Genomic DNA, 16,750 nt, shown 5'->3' with positions numbered 1-16,750 from the left:
AAGATTACATGAAGTTGATGCCACCAGCCCGAAGAAAGTCTGCTGATATAAAATCAGGTTCGGGGGCTGTGTTAGGTTTCATGCTCTTGATAGCGACTCGTACTTCCGAAGGGAGAATCCGTGGTGGAGCTTCACCAGTGGGGATGATCGGGCTTGACACAGGAGTTGATGAACGGAAAAGGTTCGAGTAGAACCTCTCCGCAATGATTTCCATCTCACGACGAGAAGACGTGCGAGTCCCGTCTTGGCTTAGCAAGGTTGCTAGCGGAATATTATATTCGCGGAGATCTCTGCGACACTTCTTTAGACTCGTTCTTCTTTGTGCTGCTTCCAGAATCTTCTTCTGCCTGTATTTCGAAAGATCCTCCTGCAACGCTTTTCTGCAGCTAGTGTTTGCTACTAACCGCTCAATGTGCGATGCATTCGCAGCCTCGAAGCCCTTCTTCTTTCCAACAATTCCTTGATGGTTCTCGAAATTCGATCCAAGTTTGTCGTGCGCGGCTTCGAGGCACGTTCAGCACAGGCTCGTAATTCTCTGAGCAGCATCTCGTAGTCCACGTTTGGGCCCTCCTCGATGTGCCAGTCACCTTGGGACACGGAGTCCTCAAGTACGCAATCGTTCGTAGACGACTTCTTTTCTCCTTCGTTGCCGATAGCAGAAGTTCTTTTCCATCGTGTGGCTGCCGTATTTTCGCACGAAAGAGACGGTGATCAGAACCACTACAAAAGGATGGTACTACTGAGACGTCAAGTAGACACCACCTCCGGTTGGTGAGTATGTGGTCGATCTCCGCACGAGTCGCACCATTGGGCGATTCCCATGTCCACCGACGAAGATCTTTTTCCATGAAAAGAGAGTTCCCATGAAAGAGGCGAGCGGCGGACAACAGCCCGGCGAGACGATGGCCATTTTTATTCCGGTCCCCTAGTCCAAATCTTCCAATCCTGTATTCCTCTTTTGTGGCCTTTCCTAGTTTTGCGTTGAAGTCTCCGACAACCAATTTGTAGAAGGACTTCTCGTTGCGGACTACTTCCTCCAGCTCCTCGTAAAACGCGTCCAATTCGGATTCATCAGCTGCTGATGTTGGTGAGTAGCAGTTGATGATACTGATGGATTTTTGGCGCAGAGGGCGGAGGCGAGGAATGGCCAGACGAGGTGGCAGGATCTCGTGAGAATCGATAAGATGGACGACAGATGGGTGCACAACAAAACCAACACCGCCTACATTTCGCGACGGAACTTTCTCTCCACGAATGACAAGTGTACCGTCATTCATCTGTCGTACGTCGTTCCTTCTGCACTTGGTCTCCTGCAGAGCAATCACGTGAAATTCGATACGCTCCGCAGCTCTGAGAAGGGCGTGCAGGTCAACATCTGTGGACACTGATCTCGCGTTGTAAGTACACAGTCTGAGACAGTCTCCTTGGCGAGTTGTGCATCTGTCGCCTTGGTCCAGAATCAAAGACGTCCTGACCAACCCTAGATTTGATCGCCTCTCATCGGTTGGCATACCGTCGGACGTCTGAGACGGCAGGGCCCAATGTGCAGGGTACTGAGGCAGTGAATATGCTGGAGTGGCGAAAAGATTTTTTCCCAAACTAAGCAGCCATGCCACGGCCAGCTTAGCTTTCACCAAAGGTCGTCGCCCAACCTATATGGATCAGGGAACCACCTTGCGACATTTTGCCAAGACGGTGGTGAATCTTAGCAGTGGTTTACTCTTAGCTAGGCTTCCGGTTCCGAGAAGTCGGAATGTCGGATGTGTCGAACTCCTTCTCAGCTTGCGAGACCCTGCCGGAGGACGAACCTCCGCTGTACATCGCAGTTCGACGTCCAGTGTCACCTCCATGCCACTATGAGGCAGTAAACCGTTGTGGAGGGTAGGCGGATGATAAAAGCTAGAAAATGTAGACAAAAAAAAACTTGGAATTGGAGCGCACTGATTTTCCTAATTTTTTGTTTTTTTTTGTGATTTTCCTAACCATAATGCCGTAACCGTGCTCGAATCGTATTGACCTACGCTGTAGAAATGCTTCTAATCACAGCATTTTTCTTCTGCCTATTGATGCGTTTTTTTTTTGAAATGTTTATGACCGTGTATCGAAGATTAGCTAAGATCCCAATAAGAAATTGATAATATGAGGGGAGGAAATGGAAATCTTCTCTTGAAAATGGAGTTTTCGAAAGACAAGAAACGTTAAGAGCAAAGATAAAGAAATAAGGGTTAATAAAATTTTTTTATAAGACGGATGGAACACGATCAGATTCATTTGTAGACAAAAAGGTAATCCTAGACTGTAATGGAGACCAGAATTCTTAGGTGGGGAATAGCAAAAAGAAGTGAAAGAAAAAATTATGCTTTTATAAACCTTTTGGTGCTTCTATCAACAGTTAGGAAGGTTCGTCTGACTTAGTTGACCTGGACTGCAGGGAACATTTATCACAGTGGTTCCGCTCTACACAATGTGAATAAATACAACGCAGATATGGTTTCTAGTCCTTCACTAATTTTCCTCCTATTTCTGGATGGTGAATCTACTGAAATGGTGAACAATGAAATTTCAGGCAGTAGCAAAAATGATCGTTGATATGTACACGGCATCAGAAGAGCTTAGACCTTGCGGTGAAGTGTTAAATACGATGACTGAAGAGTTAGTCGAAGCGGAAATGACTGTTACGATGAATGACGAGTTGGGTGAGTGATCGCAATTGATTAGAACATGATCAATATAGATAATAATATAGAAGTAGATCAAATCTAATGATTTCTCTTTTTCTTTCTTCTTTTCCTCGTTCTTTATGGCTATAGTTCTAGGTATGAAAGATGTGTTTGTTCACGGTGACTTGTGGTCCGCTAATTTATTGTGGAAGAAAACAAAGAACGGCTTGGAATTGACCAGGATTATTGATTATCAGGTGAATTACTGACGATCTACAGTTATTTAAATTTAACTTCAGCAGTACTGGGTAGGTAGAGGAAGCAGAGCTAAAAAAAGTGAGAAAGCAGAGAATCAAGACTCACATGATAGCTGGAGTACTGCCATTGCTGTGTCAGGCTCGCTTTTTTGATGGAACCAGGGCATCAGCTCCCACCAAACCAAAGTCTTTTAAATAAAAACCTGAAATAATAACAATTAGTAATTAGAATAGGTAATGATAGAATTGTATGATATAAATAAATATAAGGCATGAATATTATAATAAATATGTAATAAAATAGAAACTTTGGATAATAAAAGAGTACTTAATTCTAGATCGCACATTTTGGATGTGTAGCCGAGGATCTCACCCGATTATTCATCAGCACAATGAGTGGAAAGGATCGTAGAGAGAGTTGGGAACGATTACTTGAAGAATTTTATGGATACATTAAACAGTACTGTGAAGGAGATCTTCCATTTACACTTGAACAGGTAATTTTCGGAACTTTGTTTGTTTACACTAAAAGTTTCTGCTTATAAGCTGTCGACAATGTTTTCAACTCCTATAGAAAGCTCGTACATGTTATCATATCGTCTTCCTCTTTTTTTTTCTCCTACACGAAGGTCATGCATCAAAATCTATCGTATTCTTCTTTTCTTTTCTATATTCTATACTTATTACGTCATAACAGTACGGGAATGAACAAAAAGTTCAGTGTCAACAACTGAATTTTCCAAGGAACAAGTCAAACACCAGAAAAATGATTTACAGGTTAATTTATGGAAAAGGTTTCCTGGAAATTATGTCAACTACAAATTTTTTTTTTTTTTTTTTTTTTTTTTTTTAGGAGGTGTTTTTCCAATTTTTTTTTTTAATTAAAAAAATTTTTTTTAAATTTTTTTTACCCCCTTTTTTTTTTTTTTTTTTTTTTTTTTTTTAAATTTTTTTTTTTTTTTTTTTTTATCAACAAAAAAAAATTTTTTTTTTTTTTTTTTTTTTTTATTTTTTTTTTTTTTTTTTTTTTTTTATTTTTTTTTTTTTTTTTTTTTTTTTTTTTTTTTATTTTTTTTTTTTTTGGTTGGGGGGTTTGGGTTTTTTTTTTTTTTTTTTTTTTTATAATTTTTTTTTTTTTTTTTCTCTTCCCAAAAAATTCTCCCCCCCCCCCTTTTTTAGGGTTGTTTGTAAAAAAGATTGGGAGGAGAAAAAAAAAAAAAAAAAAAAAAAAAAATCCTCTCTCTTTTTTTTTTTTTTTTTTTTTTTTTTTTTTTTTTGAAAAAAAGGAAGGGATGCGGTTGGATTCGAAACGGAACTTCTTTTGTTCTTCACATTTGCCTCCTTCGACATCTACAAAGCCTCAAAATTCCTCCCGAACCTATTAATCGAGCCGGGATCCAGCTAAAAGTCACCTATAAATATCTATGGCATGACTGTTCCTTCGCTTGTTTTCGTATCATTCTTGCCTTCTCCATGCCTAAAAATACTTTTCTATTAACTGGACACTCATCAGTGTACTTCAACCTAGAAATCCGAAAAACTATTGATTTCAGCTCAAAGAATCATACCGTCGGATGTTCCCACTGGCTGGTACACTTTTACTTCCCGTATTCGACTCAGTTGCTAAGGTAAAACTTTGATATATTTCGGTAATTTGTTCTTATTTCACTTTATTTTTGTGTTATTTGAAAAATCCGTGCTACATTGCATGTCCATATGCACATTTTATCCGACTATTTTTAGATTGGCAGCCGAAAACTAACAGATGAAGGAAAAATCGCAACCAAAGATTTATTGTCAGAGAAGACGGTTGCTTTGTTTGAGGATGTTCTCTTCTTTGCCAACAGAAATCGGAAAGTCCGGAAAAATGTGGAAAGAGTGAAGTTTTGATTTTACCTGAATGGCTTTTATTCCCTTAATAAATCGTTCAAAACTCATTGGGGAATTGAGGAAAATTCGAAAAATGTAATTAGAAAATTTGGGAGATATGAATCCTCTTCCAGAACATCAGACTTCATTCGAAATTTGAAAATCTTTGTATGATTAGGAAGAAATACATGTACATACGCGCATGTACATACAAAAATACAAAATAATACAAAATGCATACAAAAATACAGTAAAAATACAATAAAAATACAATGCAGAAATACATGTACATACAAAGTCATCGAGTGGATTTTCGAAGAAAAAGGATACAGAGAAAGAAATGATGATGAAAATATGTCAATTAGAGCTTCTTAGAAGAAGTTTTTTTTTTCGTTTTAAGGATGTGTTGATTATTTTTAAAAAAGAAAAACAGACCTAATCTCTGCAGAAATGGAAGAGCTTTTGGATAAAATATGGATTGGGTTTGCAACCCTGTCCCACAACCTGCAGCAAAGCTAAACCAGTTTTTTTTAGAAAACAAGAAAATTGTGAACTCTTTCCTTTCAAACTGGAAATTTATACCTTTCAAAAATTTGGAAAGGCAAATTAGTGACGTAGCTGGAAAATCTGTACGAAATATAAAGTTTAGGATGTAGATAACGAATACGAACGTGGCCCCTCTGAATTCTGCCTAATCGTCCTTAAAAAAACGGTAAATTGCGTTTGTTCGTCTGACGTACGTCGAAATTTCCCACGCTTTTGCATGTGCCGCATCCGGGAGCGAGTGAGTGAGGATCAGTGAAGTCTCCTTAGCAGCCTTTTTAAGTAAAAAAAAAGTAAAACTAATGAATAGGCTGCTGAAGGGAGCAGAGCGTTTACAAGGGTGGTATGTTCTAACGTACTTCGTAGGAAGAAACGCAATTTCTCACGGCGTTTTTCCAAGATGATTAGGTGACAAGAAAAGCGTCTAAGACGGTTGCCTGCGTCTCCATGAACGACCGGAGCGTGACCTCGTCAAGCTATGTTCGTTTATCCCCTGGGCATGCCCACTGGACAACTAATTTCTCGAAGACATTCACGGAAAATCTGTGGGGACTCTCTCTATCGTTCCCCCTCATTATGTGCACCATGAACTGGATACCTTCCCACAGATTTCCAAACTACTTTAACTTCGTGATACGCTGCATTTAAGCAGTTTGCTTGTCTGATAGAACAATTTACTTCCGAAAGCGTATATAGTAAAAAAAAAGTTCCTAAATGACCCCTTGATATTGGAAAGGGAATTCATTTTCGAAACTGGTTTAAGTGAAATGTTCAATGGCCTGCAATAAAATCTAAATGTGACCTAAATATGGTGTTATAAACCGGTTCGATACATTTGAAATGATGTCGCAGCGTCGAGACTGCAGGTGTGCTGTTATCTGATTGCTACCTGACTGTTATCAATGCTATGCTTTTCCATTACTTTCACTTCGATTCATCCTTCTTTTCATTTTTCTCCCTTTTTTGTTGATGATGTGAATTTCAGGTGTATGATCTATAAATAATAAAAGATATATTACGGGTATGATAAGAGAAATACTGAACATTTAAGTGATCGATGTCTATTTCGCTCTAGAACTTGTTCTGTCGAGAATCGAAACTGAAAAATCCTGGCGGCAGTGGTTTATTCCGGAAGTACACTGCAGACTATTAACTTTGTGGATAATGTAGCTGTTTGTGATTCCCTCATCCTTGAACCTTGCCAGTGTTCTAAAGTTCTCAATATTTCCCACTTAGCAGAATGGAACTGAAACTACACACCCCTGGCAATGGTCTTTTCGGAACGCATATCACATGGAAAGATATCGAACAACGAATTCAAAAGGAACTAAAGCAAAAAGTCTGCTTCGGACCCAAAAAGAGTGCCCAGTTGATTGGAGATGGGAATGTGAGTCGATTTAAAGGCATCACCCCAAGAATCTGATGTGATACGGATTTCAGGTGGAGTATTCGTATACGGGATCGTGGATTATGGAGAGGTGGGTGATACTGTCCATTTCTTGGTAATTAGCGTTAAAAACGGCCTGGAAGATACGGCGCGTGCACAAGGCTGGCGCGCTCCAATCGAACTTCTTGTAGAAAATAGCGCGCCGGAACGCTCGAAACCGTATCTTTCGGGCTGTTTTTTTACGGCAATTAGGAAGAAATGGACGAGATCACTCCCCCCCCCCCTCCATAATCTACGATCCCGTATACAAATATTCCACCTGAAATCCATACCACCTCAGATTCTTGGGGTGATGCCTTTAAAAGTGATGCAGTTCTGGAAAAAGAAAATAACAACAAAACGGGGCTGTTTTTTCCCCGCATAGATTTTAAGTTCAACTTATTCTTTATCTTACCAAACTGCAAGGAGTTTGATTTTGAAGGATCGATATTGGAAAACCGGAACTGTTCCACTTCACATTTTCAGGGATTCTTGTCTCGAAATGCTGTGATTGAGGGAGACTTTCAGGGTGAAACTGACGGTTTGCCTTCAAAGTACGTTTCTTTGATTTGTTTATTTGCTCATTCATCTATTTATTCGTCAACTCATTTATTTATTTATTTATTTATTTGTTTATTCATTCATTCATTCGTGCATTCATTCATTCGTTCATTCATTCATTCGTTCATTCGTTCATTCATTCATTCAACCACTATCTCGCATATTCGGCCTTTGCTTCATTCACTATCTGCGATCGGTGCATCTTGATGCGCTTATTGTAAAAACAAGCACAGTTTCTGCGCAGGTATATCGTGTGTAGGTGTGTCGTACAAAGAAAAGGAAATTAAATAAAAAGCAAGAAAATTTACAGTGATACTTGAAGTCTTCTGGCAAAGCTGAATGCAGCACACAGGAAAGTTAGGGATTTGCAAAAAATCTGAGTAATTTCAGTCGTTTTAGTCTAATTTTAATTCCATTTTTCAAAGAAAATTGGGAAATCTTTGGAGAATGGAACCTGAGGGCGATTCCGTCCATTTCTTCCTAATTGCCGTAAAAAAGGGCCCGGAAGTTGCCGCTTCGAGCGATCCGGGGCGCTATTTCCTACAACGAGTTCAATTGGAGCCTTGTGCACGCGCCGCATTCGTGGGGTGATAATTTTAAAATTAAATAAATCTATCGATCACAGTCTATTTCAGACCAATCTAGATTATTCAGTGGCCATCTGTTCAGATTTATCGTGAAAATGTTCACAGCAGTGGCTTGTAGTGAAATGATCGAATCCATTAAGGATAGGAACGAGGGGATCGCGGACGTGGAAGAGATATACGGAATGTACGAAAAGATGTTCAGAGATGTTAGTAGTTCAAATTGATTTTATTTGTCAATTTTTTAGTACACAAAGAAAACTGACAGGCGTAAGCAATCATCCATAACAATTTACTGGAGCGGAAGACGAAATAAGAGATTTTAATGTAAATCTACTCAGACTTAACTATTAATAATTACGATATTAATAACAATTCGGCAACTACGTAGAGACTGAGGGACAACGAGGCAGAACTAAAGAAAGGCAAAAAAAAAGAAAGAAAGGAAGAAAGAAGGAGAAAGAGAGAAGGAAAGAATTGGAAGATCGATAACGAGAAGGGAAAGTGAACTAGACGATCTGGTACAACACACAGGAATGCCCTATTCACAGGATTCGATCCAATACCGTGAGGGAGCGCTTATATTTTATGTCTGTGATAGTGTCTTTATGATATTACCAATCTGAGAGTCCGGCTAACCCCAGACATCTGACTTCTTGTGGTACACGCATCGTCCTACTTCACCGATCAGTTGAAATTAAAAGTAATGGTATTTCCCGTGAAATTAAATTTGTATTTTTTCTATTGAAGTTTTTTCCGTTATTTTTTTAAGTTAAGGATTCATGTAATGATGATGAAACAGAATGATGATTTCATAGTTTTCTTTTTGGTGTGAGTACTACATTTGGAGAGTATTCAAACTTGATTTTATATACCTTTTTCTACCCACATGAAGTCGGGTCAAAACGACACGAAGCGGTGCAGTTGCGTAAGCGGTTGCGCTCGAAACGGTGCGGTGGAGCGTCGCGGTCAGGATCGAGGGGGGACCCCTGCTAGCACCATCTTTCGCTGCTGTTCGCGATGGTTCCACCTCGATTCCAATGCGAACGCGACCACTCTGCTTCGAGCGCGGCCATAACTGCATCGTGCTTCATGTCGCTTTGAACCTACTATATATTCTTCGGATACCGTAACAATTTTAAGACTTAATTCCGAGCATGAATTTCTCTTCTTTCTCTAAAACAATTAGCAAAGAATAATGTACTAACAATGAAATGACATGAACGTCATCATCGTACTGATAAATATAAGGTTTTACATCCGATCATGTAAGGTTTAAGGGAGGGTGTGGTGTAGCAGTTAGAGGTTCCGCTTCCTGCACGATCGATCGAAGGTTCGAATCCGCCCTAGTGCTCACCAAGCCTTTCATCCCTCCGGGGTCGATAAATTGGTACCAGACTTGGTATAGGGTCATGTATAGTTACACGTTCGTAAACCTCAAATGATTCTGAATTGAATTGAACGTGGGGGCGCATCCCAAGCGGATTGATTAACGCCAGAAACTTTTAAACTAACTTTAAACATGTAAGGTTTTAGCTAGTATCCAAGCAACCGCTTGCATTCGTGTTTCCAATTTCTGAAGAAACGATTTTACCAACCTGATGGAGCAAATGTGCCTTGAGAATATACATGTGGCGCAGTACATAGAGGTGGAACGCAACATAGCCGCTGTCATGGCCATAAAATGGTTCACAACGTTCCGTTCACGTCTTGACAAATGCACTCGGAGTTATTGCGCGGTACTACTGCACCGCCGCAATTGGACGCCGTAGAACCCATCTAAGTCACTATGCCGTTTTCTAGCGCCGGTACACCAATTCGACACCGCACGATCCGCCCATCACATTCTAACGGTTGTTGGCGCTGGCGCACCAATTCGGCGCCATGGGACCCGTCCCATTTTATGACATTCTGGCAGCGAAGCACCAATTTGGCGCCGTTGAATTTGTCCCACTGCTTTCTGGAATTTTATTACACACCTGACAGAACAAGCCCAAGTTATTATGCAGCATGATTATCATTTCCAACCTCTAAACAAAAGTTAAATAACATCAAAAAAGCGTTGAGAAGAGGTATTCACATGTGTGAGACGGAAACGCTTACCATTCCACCTGGATGAGTGAAGTCTGTTAATCAAAGAGAAGTGCATCAACAAAAAAGGATAATATTACACAAAATCCTTATCAACAGCGTAACAATCTGTGACTGGACTGTTTTTCCATCACGACTGTTTATACTGGGACATAAAGTCGACGACAAACGTGTTCAACCGAGCTAACGCAACGTTTGCGAGGCGTACGTGCGTTCTTGCCTCACGTGCCCAGCAGTCGATAACTGGTGCAATTTCACCGTAATCAAAAGCTGTTTTTAAAGGCATCACCCCACGAATCTGGAGTGGTACGGATTTCCGGTGGAGTAATCGTATACGGGCCGTAAAAAACGGGGCGGAAGATGCGCGCGTGCACACGGCTGGCGCGCTCCAATCGAATTCCTTGTGGAGAATAGTGTGCCGGAACGCTCGAAGCCGTCTCTTCCTGGCCGTTTTCTACGGCAATTAGGAAGAAATAGACGGAATCACACTTCTCTCCATAATCTACTACCCGTGTACAAATACTCCACCTGAAATCCGCACCACCTCAGATTCATGGGGTGATGCCTTTAACGTTTTAACACAAGTATCTTCGGAACCAAATAAACCTTCCAATTTGCAGGCGCACAATCGTGAAGTGAACTTTTACCGAATGTTTTCACGGTTCAATAACCCGATCTCCAAAATTCCACGTGTTTACTTCACTCAAGACTTTACGGAAGGAAATGAACTAAAAGGTTCCATCGTTCACGTATGATTTCTCTCTTGACTCACCCAGTTATTTACTACACTTAAGGTTTTATCGGGATGGAATACATAGAGGATACAGAGCTACGCCACATATGCCATAATGTTGCTCCAAATGAACTGTCCGATGTGAGTGGGTTGGGATTTATTATTATTTCCGCTATTCAAAGATGTTCTCAGCAAGATAGTCAGAAAGATATGGAAGACCAAAATAGGCCCATAAAAATGAGTGGGATTATCCAGGGGTTTTTTCTCATTGAAAAATTGTGTTCCTTGTTTCCTTACAATTGTCACAGAGGTACAGGTTACTCAAAGCGATCAGAAATCTACAGTAATTACTGCATAAACATCTGATGATTCAGTCTTACTTACGTTTGATTAAAAAGACTACAGTAGAAAGAACTACGGTCCCAGTATTTCTCATGTGTAAATAGATCATAATAGCTAATAGAGGAAAACCGGACGAAAAAGAAAGGCAGGGTCATGGATTTCATATGCAGGGTTGCCGCAAAATTATTGGAAGACCTTTACTAACCGAGACACTAATGTGTAGGATACGTTTTTAGTAGAGTAATATTACAATTACAAGTTCTTAATCTGACCTAGAATTAGCAGAAATAGAATCGATGTCATTTATCTCTGTTCGTAAAAAGAAATGAGTTTGAAACGCATAAAGTGGATTTCTTCCTTCTAAAAGTTGTAGAGAGTTCTCTCGTACTTATGCTATGTACTGTGCTTGGTGTACTTATGCTTCCGGTGCTTTTGATTGATTTCTAGGAGGTGTTTTGCTTTTTCTTTCTGATATTTGCAATCTCCGTCCCGAAGGCTATCTATGGTAGGAGTCCTCACATCGGTAATTTCCCCGAACGCGGAATTTGGATTTGTTGTTGCAGGTTCTTCGTGCAATCGCATATGTTGAAGCCAAAAGTTTAGAACTTAGTGATGAAGAAAAGCAGAAATTGGCTAACAATCCGATACTGACTGTTTATCCACCAATGGTGAATCCAAATGTAAGTTTTGAAGTTCTAATGGGATCGATACTATTTGAGGTGTCTGAATTTCAGATGCTGAAGTAGTTTTTCTATTAAACTATTATTATCCTATTATTATTACTATTATTATATTTATAAAAATACTGACTTGATCATCGGCTGGCCCCCGCAAGTCATTGTATAGGCCAACACGTGTTGCAAAACCTCAACGATTACGAATTCCACTAAAACGCGTTGGCGCATCTCAAGTGGATTGATACGCCAGTGACTTTTTGTCCTTTTTATTATAATATTATTATTTTCTATTTTCTATTATTACTATTATTATTAAATATTTTCTATTATTATTCCATTTTCTAACTGACTTATTTATTTTACCAATTCAGGCCGTGCGGAAGTTGTTCTCCGACATGTACACTGTATTAGAGGAACTTAGACCTAGTGGTGAGGTGTTAGTGGAGATGGCTGAAGAGTTGGTCGCACTAGAGTTGACATCAACGATGAATGATGAATTGGGTGAGTGCACATGATCGTGCCCTGGATGTGCTTCCAAGGGAACAGAGGGTATCAGGAGCCAGACCCCGTTACAACTGCGCGGATCAAGAGGAGTTCGACTTTGGTTATGCCACCGATAGCAACTTAGCTCTTCCGGAAACTAACTATTTACGTGTGGGCAGCCAGGAATCCTTGCTCCACCTGTCCAGATCCCTTCCTGCAGACTTCTGCGCGACACCGCACCTCAATTCTCTTTCTATTGTGTCGCTGAAGGCTCCTCCGAATCCGACCATTATGTGGGACACAATATGGACTAATTAAGCTCATCCTTATTATGACCTTACACCAACAAGTGATTAAATAAACACCCCCAGCCGGAGGTAATACAGATCGCAGTTACTACTTTCTAATTACCATTAAATTTGCATAATTTTAAAATATACACATTTCTAAAATGGTATCGCTGTGTACTCAAGTTCATCACACTACTATGGTCCAGGTTAATGTCCAAAACTGTGCCGGTCGAGATCGCGTACCTCAAAGATAGCAGCGCCAAACTTCTTTTCCACATTGTTCTTGAGCATTCCAGACTGAAATCATATGATAATAATCAATCCATTCAAAAGATTACAAAAAAAAACACAGAATCGCAGAGAAAATGATAAAATAAAATCACAGCAGGAATCCCAATATTAGGAGTGGCTCTCTATAATCGACGCTGTGGGAAGTACAGTAGGAACAGGCGCGCTGCGAAACTGCTGCGAGGTCGTGCGCAAGCACGGCAGACACCATCTTTGAACGTTCCCTGTGTTTTTTTCTCAAATTTTCATACTTCTAGGCATGAAAGATGTCTTTGTCCATGGTGATCTTTGGTCAACTAATATGTTGTGGAGAAAAACAGCAAGTGGAAGAACGCAGTTGGGTGGAATCGTTGATTACCAGGTTTACTATGTATTTACTTTCTTATAATCTGATTTTTAGTGCGGTTGGTTTGAATCGTTATTTACTTACCTTTTTTCGTACAATAAAAAGGCATTGCAAACATAGATAAATACGTATACTTTAAAATAGCAGGAAAGAAATCACAACAAAATATTGTTTTCGTCTTGTGCTATCCGTCTGACGCAGGCGACAACGGCGGAAAAAAAATCTCATGCTAAGGAATGTCAAAAAAAATTGTTGAACTGGCTGCAAGTTTTGAGGGTTCGCCAGAAATAAGCTTATCTGAGCTTCTTTTTTTCTCCTCCCGTATCAGAAATAAGAAGAAGATGACATTTTAAGCTAGATAGGTGGACCAGCTAAGCCTAAATATGAAGAATTGTCAAAGTATCTACATTTCCCCATTTTGCGCTTTTGTAATAAAATTTCGACTCTCTACGATTCTGTGTGAACATCTAATTTACGAAGATCAGAGTAAGCAAAATTGTGAGTTGTATCTTAAAAACAGAATATTAACCATATAAACTTTGTATTAGAATGAAAAAAGAATAGAATGAAAATTTCCGGAATGGGTATTCCGACCAATTGAAAGATAGGAACAATAATAGACTATAAATATATGTCAGGAGTCGTTAAAGGCAGCATTCCGAGGATTAATTTTCATTGATTTCTTTGCTTCATTGTAGAGTAGTGTAAACTATGAGGAGGCACGACCCGGTTCACACACACGGGGGTATAGCTCAGTGGTAGAGCGCTCCCTTAGCATGGGAGAGGGCTGGGGTTCAATTCCCCATACCTCCATGAGTTTTGTTCCCCTCAGCGAAGCACCAAATGTGGGAACTGTAATATCAGTGTGACAATGACCTCGATTCTATCCGCGCTGCTTCTTTTCTGAAGGATAATTTAATTATTTTAGGTGGAGTATCCGTATACGGAGTCGTAGATTATGGAGACGGGGGTAGTTCCGCTCATCTTTCCCTGCATCACTGTAAACAGCCGCCTCCAGAATGCTGTTTTGTACTATGCCATATATATCACAACGCTCCACCCCTTGCGTTGCCTCCGCCCTGCGATTCGTCGAAAATCAATTCGAACTGTCCCGATAGGCAGTAAGGGACGCTACGCGTGCAAGGGTGGCGCGCTGCAATAGAAGGCATCGTGCAAAACAGCATTCAGGGACGGCTGCTTGCAGTGATTCAGGGAGAGATGAACGGAACCACCGCGGTCTCCATAATCTACAACCACGTATACGGATACTCCACCTGAAATCCGCACCACCCCACATTTCTGGTATCCTGCCTTCAAATTGCTACCAGACTTGTCTGGGAGGATAAGAACACTGACTTGATCATCGGCTGGCCCCCCAAATCATTGTATAAGCCAACACGCGTTCCAAAGCCTCAACGATTGTGAAATCCAGTAAAACGAGTTGGCGCATCCCAAATGGATTGATATGCCAGTGACTTTGTGTCTTTAAATATATTATAGATGAACTAAGAAGTTCTGAGCGTTTTCGTTAGGTGTGTTTACCGAGTCATATCTGGCGATGTAAACACCATACAGGGTCATACTGTACGACATTTTCAAGGTTATATTACTAGAACAGAAACCGAGAAAGGTTGTGGTTCAATCGTGGTGAGCCGATCCAAACGATCGTATTAACGGCCAAGAAGGTTTTTCTGTGTTTGGTGGGATTGGAAGGAAATTATCCACTATGAGTTCCTCCTGTCGAGCCAAACACTCGGATTCGGACCACTACTGTCAACAACTGCAGACGATTTACCAAAAGCATGCAATAGGAAAGCTGTTGTGTTCCATCAAGATAACACAAAACCGCACACATCTTTAACAACGCGTAAGGAGCTCTAAGAATTTGGATGGATGGTTGAGTCGCATCCGTATTGTCCAGACCGGGAACCAACCGACTATCACCTCTTCAAGCATTTGTAAAATTTTCTTGATGGTGCAAAACTGGCCTCAAAAGAGGCTTGTGAGAATTAGGTGGTCACGTGTTTTGGGACAATAAGGACGAGGACTTCTTCCATTGCGAAATTATGAAGTTGCCCTTGAAATGGACAAACGTTAGCGAACAAAAAGGCACATATTTGATCTAAATCCGATGGTCCTAACTTAGTTAATTTCATCGTCGAAATAAAGCGAAAAAATCCTTGGAACGTTTCAATTCACCTAATACAAGAGGAAAAGGATTTGCTCACACAATGAATTGAATTTTGCCTTTCCAATATTCAATCGAGTACTCGGCCAGTTCCAAGGAGCTTCTGCCAACGAACATTCAAGGAGGGAAGTCCGTCGGAGTTTCTCAGTCCGCCATGTTTTACTCGTAATTCCAGATGTCACACTTCGGATGCGCAGCAGTGGATCTTTGTCGAGCGTTCATCAGTACAATGAGTGGCAAGGACCGTCGAGAAAACTGGGAGCGCCTCGTCGAAGAATTTCACGGATATCTCACAGAGTATTGTAAAGAAGAGCTTCCATTCACAATAGAGCAGGTAATCCTTTAAAAAAAGTAAAATTTTGAGTGGTTGGTGGTGCTGTATATCCTAACAGAAATTCAGGAATTAAAAAAACAAGGTACATAGTAGTACTTGAAAAGAAAATACTAATGAAACCACTAAATAAGCAACTGAAACTCAAAATTTCCCTAAGACAACCATCGAGTTGAATCTACTTGTTTTATATTTTAATTTTACATTTCATTTCGTTTTTTACGTTGATCCATTTTGTCAGTTTGTTCAGGATTCTGTGTGTGTCGTTTTTTTTTTAAATTTAAGAATTCAAATTGGCAACTCTTCAGTACACATTTTTTTCTGGAGTATTTTTCTAGAAGCCGTTAGTGTTCTATTTGGTAGTAGAAAGAATGATAATAAACGACTCATAACTAATAGATTTCATCTGAATTTTACAGATAATTATCGAAATTTAGGTTAAAGAATCATATCGTCGATTGTTCCCGATATCTGGTCTACTCCTTTTAGAGGCATTTGGGCCGATTGCCAAGGTAATGCTTTATGTGACAGTTAAGAAAAATTGAAAGTGAATTTTTTGATCTTTGCAGAATTTTTTCTCTCTTCAGATTGCTACCCGAAAATTACCAGAAGAAGAGAAGAAAACAGCAGAAGGTGTATTGAGAGAAAAAACTATTGCATTATTTGAGGATATGTTGTACTTTACTAGAAGGAATCATGACGTCCGTAGAAATATGAACAATAAATATAATTAAAAATATGAATAATAAATATAAATAATATTAGAAATGTGAATAATAAATATAAATAATATGAGCACTAATGTCACGACGTTGTTCATTTTTGTTTTTTTTTATTTGAATGAGACCTTCAAAATGTGTTGGAACCTCATAAAAAAAAGTGCGATTTGTTGAATGTAGAAAATGTTCCCGAAACGAAAATGAGTGGAGTGGAATTAGTTACATTAATCGTCAGGTTGGCAACGAAGCATTCGTGTGAAATCCAACATATCATCCGGGCACAGTTTTCTGTGAGCCAAGCCGAGTAGTTTGATAGCCGCTGATTTATCAAATAATTTTTACAATGGCGTTTCCGAGTTCAA

At 39.8% G+C, this 16,750-nt stretch overlaps 3 protein-coding genes across 6 annotated transcripts; 1 reads left to right on the top strand and 2 right to left on the bottom strand.

Annotated features, from left to right (window-relative positions):
- Positions 1-4: 4 nt before the first annotated feature.
- RB195_003450 (uncharacterized protein) lies at positions 5-214 on the bottom strand (the record flags this gene model as incomplete). The annotated part of the gene is made up of 1 exon (XM_064201103.1): positions 5-214. The coding sequence occupies one exon, from the start codon at positions 212-214 to the stop codon at positions 5-7; it is 210 nt and encodes a 69-aa protein (XP_064056984.1).
- RB195_003449 (uncharacterized protein) lies at positions 5-1,850 on the bottom strand (the record flags this gene model as incomplete). 2 transcript variants are annotated; one of them, XM_064201102.1, is made up of 4 exons in its annotated part: positions 5-347; positions 405-469; positions 588-1,652; positions 1,809-1,850. In XM_064201102.1, the coding sequence occupies 4 exons, from the start codon at positions 1,848-1,850 to the stop codon at positions 5-7; spliced, it is 1,515 nt and encodes a 504-aa protein (XP_064056982.1). The 2 variants fall into 2 exon arrangements, with proteins under 2 accessions (XP_064056982.1, XP_064056983.1); XM_064201101.1 differs by lacking the exons at positions 5-347; positions 1,809-1,850 and having other exon boundaries at positions 408-1,511.
- RB195_003448 (uncharacterized protein) lies at positions 1,754-16,403 on the top strand (the record flags this gene model as incomplete). Of its 3 annotated transcripts, XM_064201099.1 has the most annotated exons (15): positions 1,754-1,881; positions 2,322-2,400; positions 2,567-2,696; positions 2,817-2,917; positions 3,256-3,414; positions 4,471-4,545; positions 4,661-4,795; positions 10,612-10,726; positions 10,786-10,865; positions 11,630-11,746; positions 12,115-12,244; positions 13,062-13,165; positions 15,514-15,672; positions 16,107-16,181; positions 16,257-16,403. In XM_064201099.1, 15 exons carry the CDS (start codon positions 1,754-1,756, stop codon positions 16,401-16,403), a joined length of 1,734 nt encoding a protein of 577 aa, XP_064056980.1. The 3 variants fall into 3 exon arrangements, with proteins under 3 accessions (XP_064056980.1, XP_013303258.2, XP_064056981.1); XM_064201100.1 differs by lacking the exons at positions 1,754-1,881; positions 2,322-2,400; positions 2,567-2,696; ... (2 more) ...; positions 4,471-4,545; positions 4,661-4,795 and adding exons at positions 6,570-6,716; positions 7,242-7,309; positions 7,986-8,109; XM_013447804.2 differs by lacking the exons at positions 1,754-1,881; positions 2,322-2,400; positions 10,612-10,726; ... (5 more) ...; positions 16,107-16,181; positions 16,257-16,403 and having other exon boundaries at positions 2,579-2,696; positions 4,661-4,807.
- Positions 16,404-16,750: the final 347 nt, after the last annotated feature.

Source organism: Necator americanus, chromosome IV (assembly GCF_031761385.1).
Source record: "Necator americanus strain Aroian chromosome IV, whole genome shotgun sequence".
NCBI classification, from domain to species: domain Eukaryota; kingdom Metazoa; phylum Nematoda; class Chromadorea; order Rhabditida; family Ancylostomatidae; genus Necator; species Necator americanus.
The sequence above is the reverse complement of the archived record's forward strand: the minus strand, read 5'-3'. Positions and strand labels throughout refer to the sequence as shown.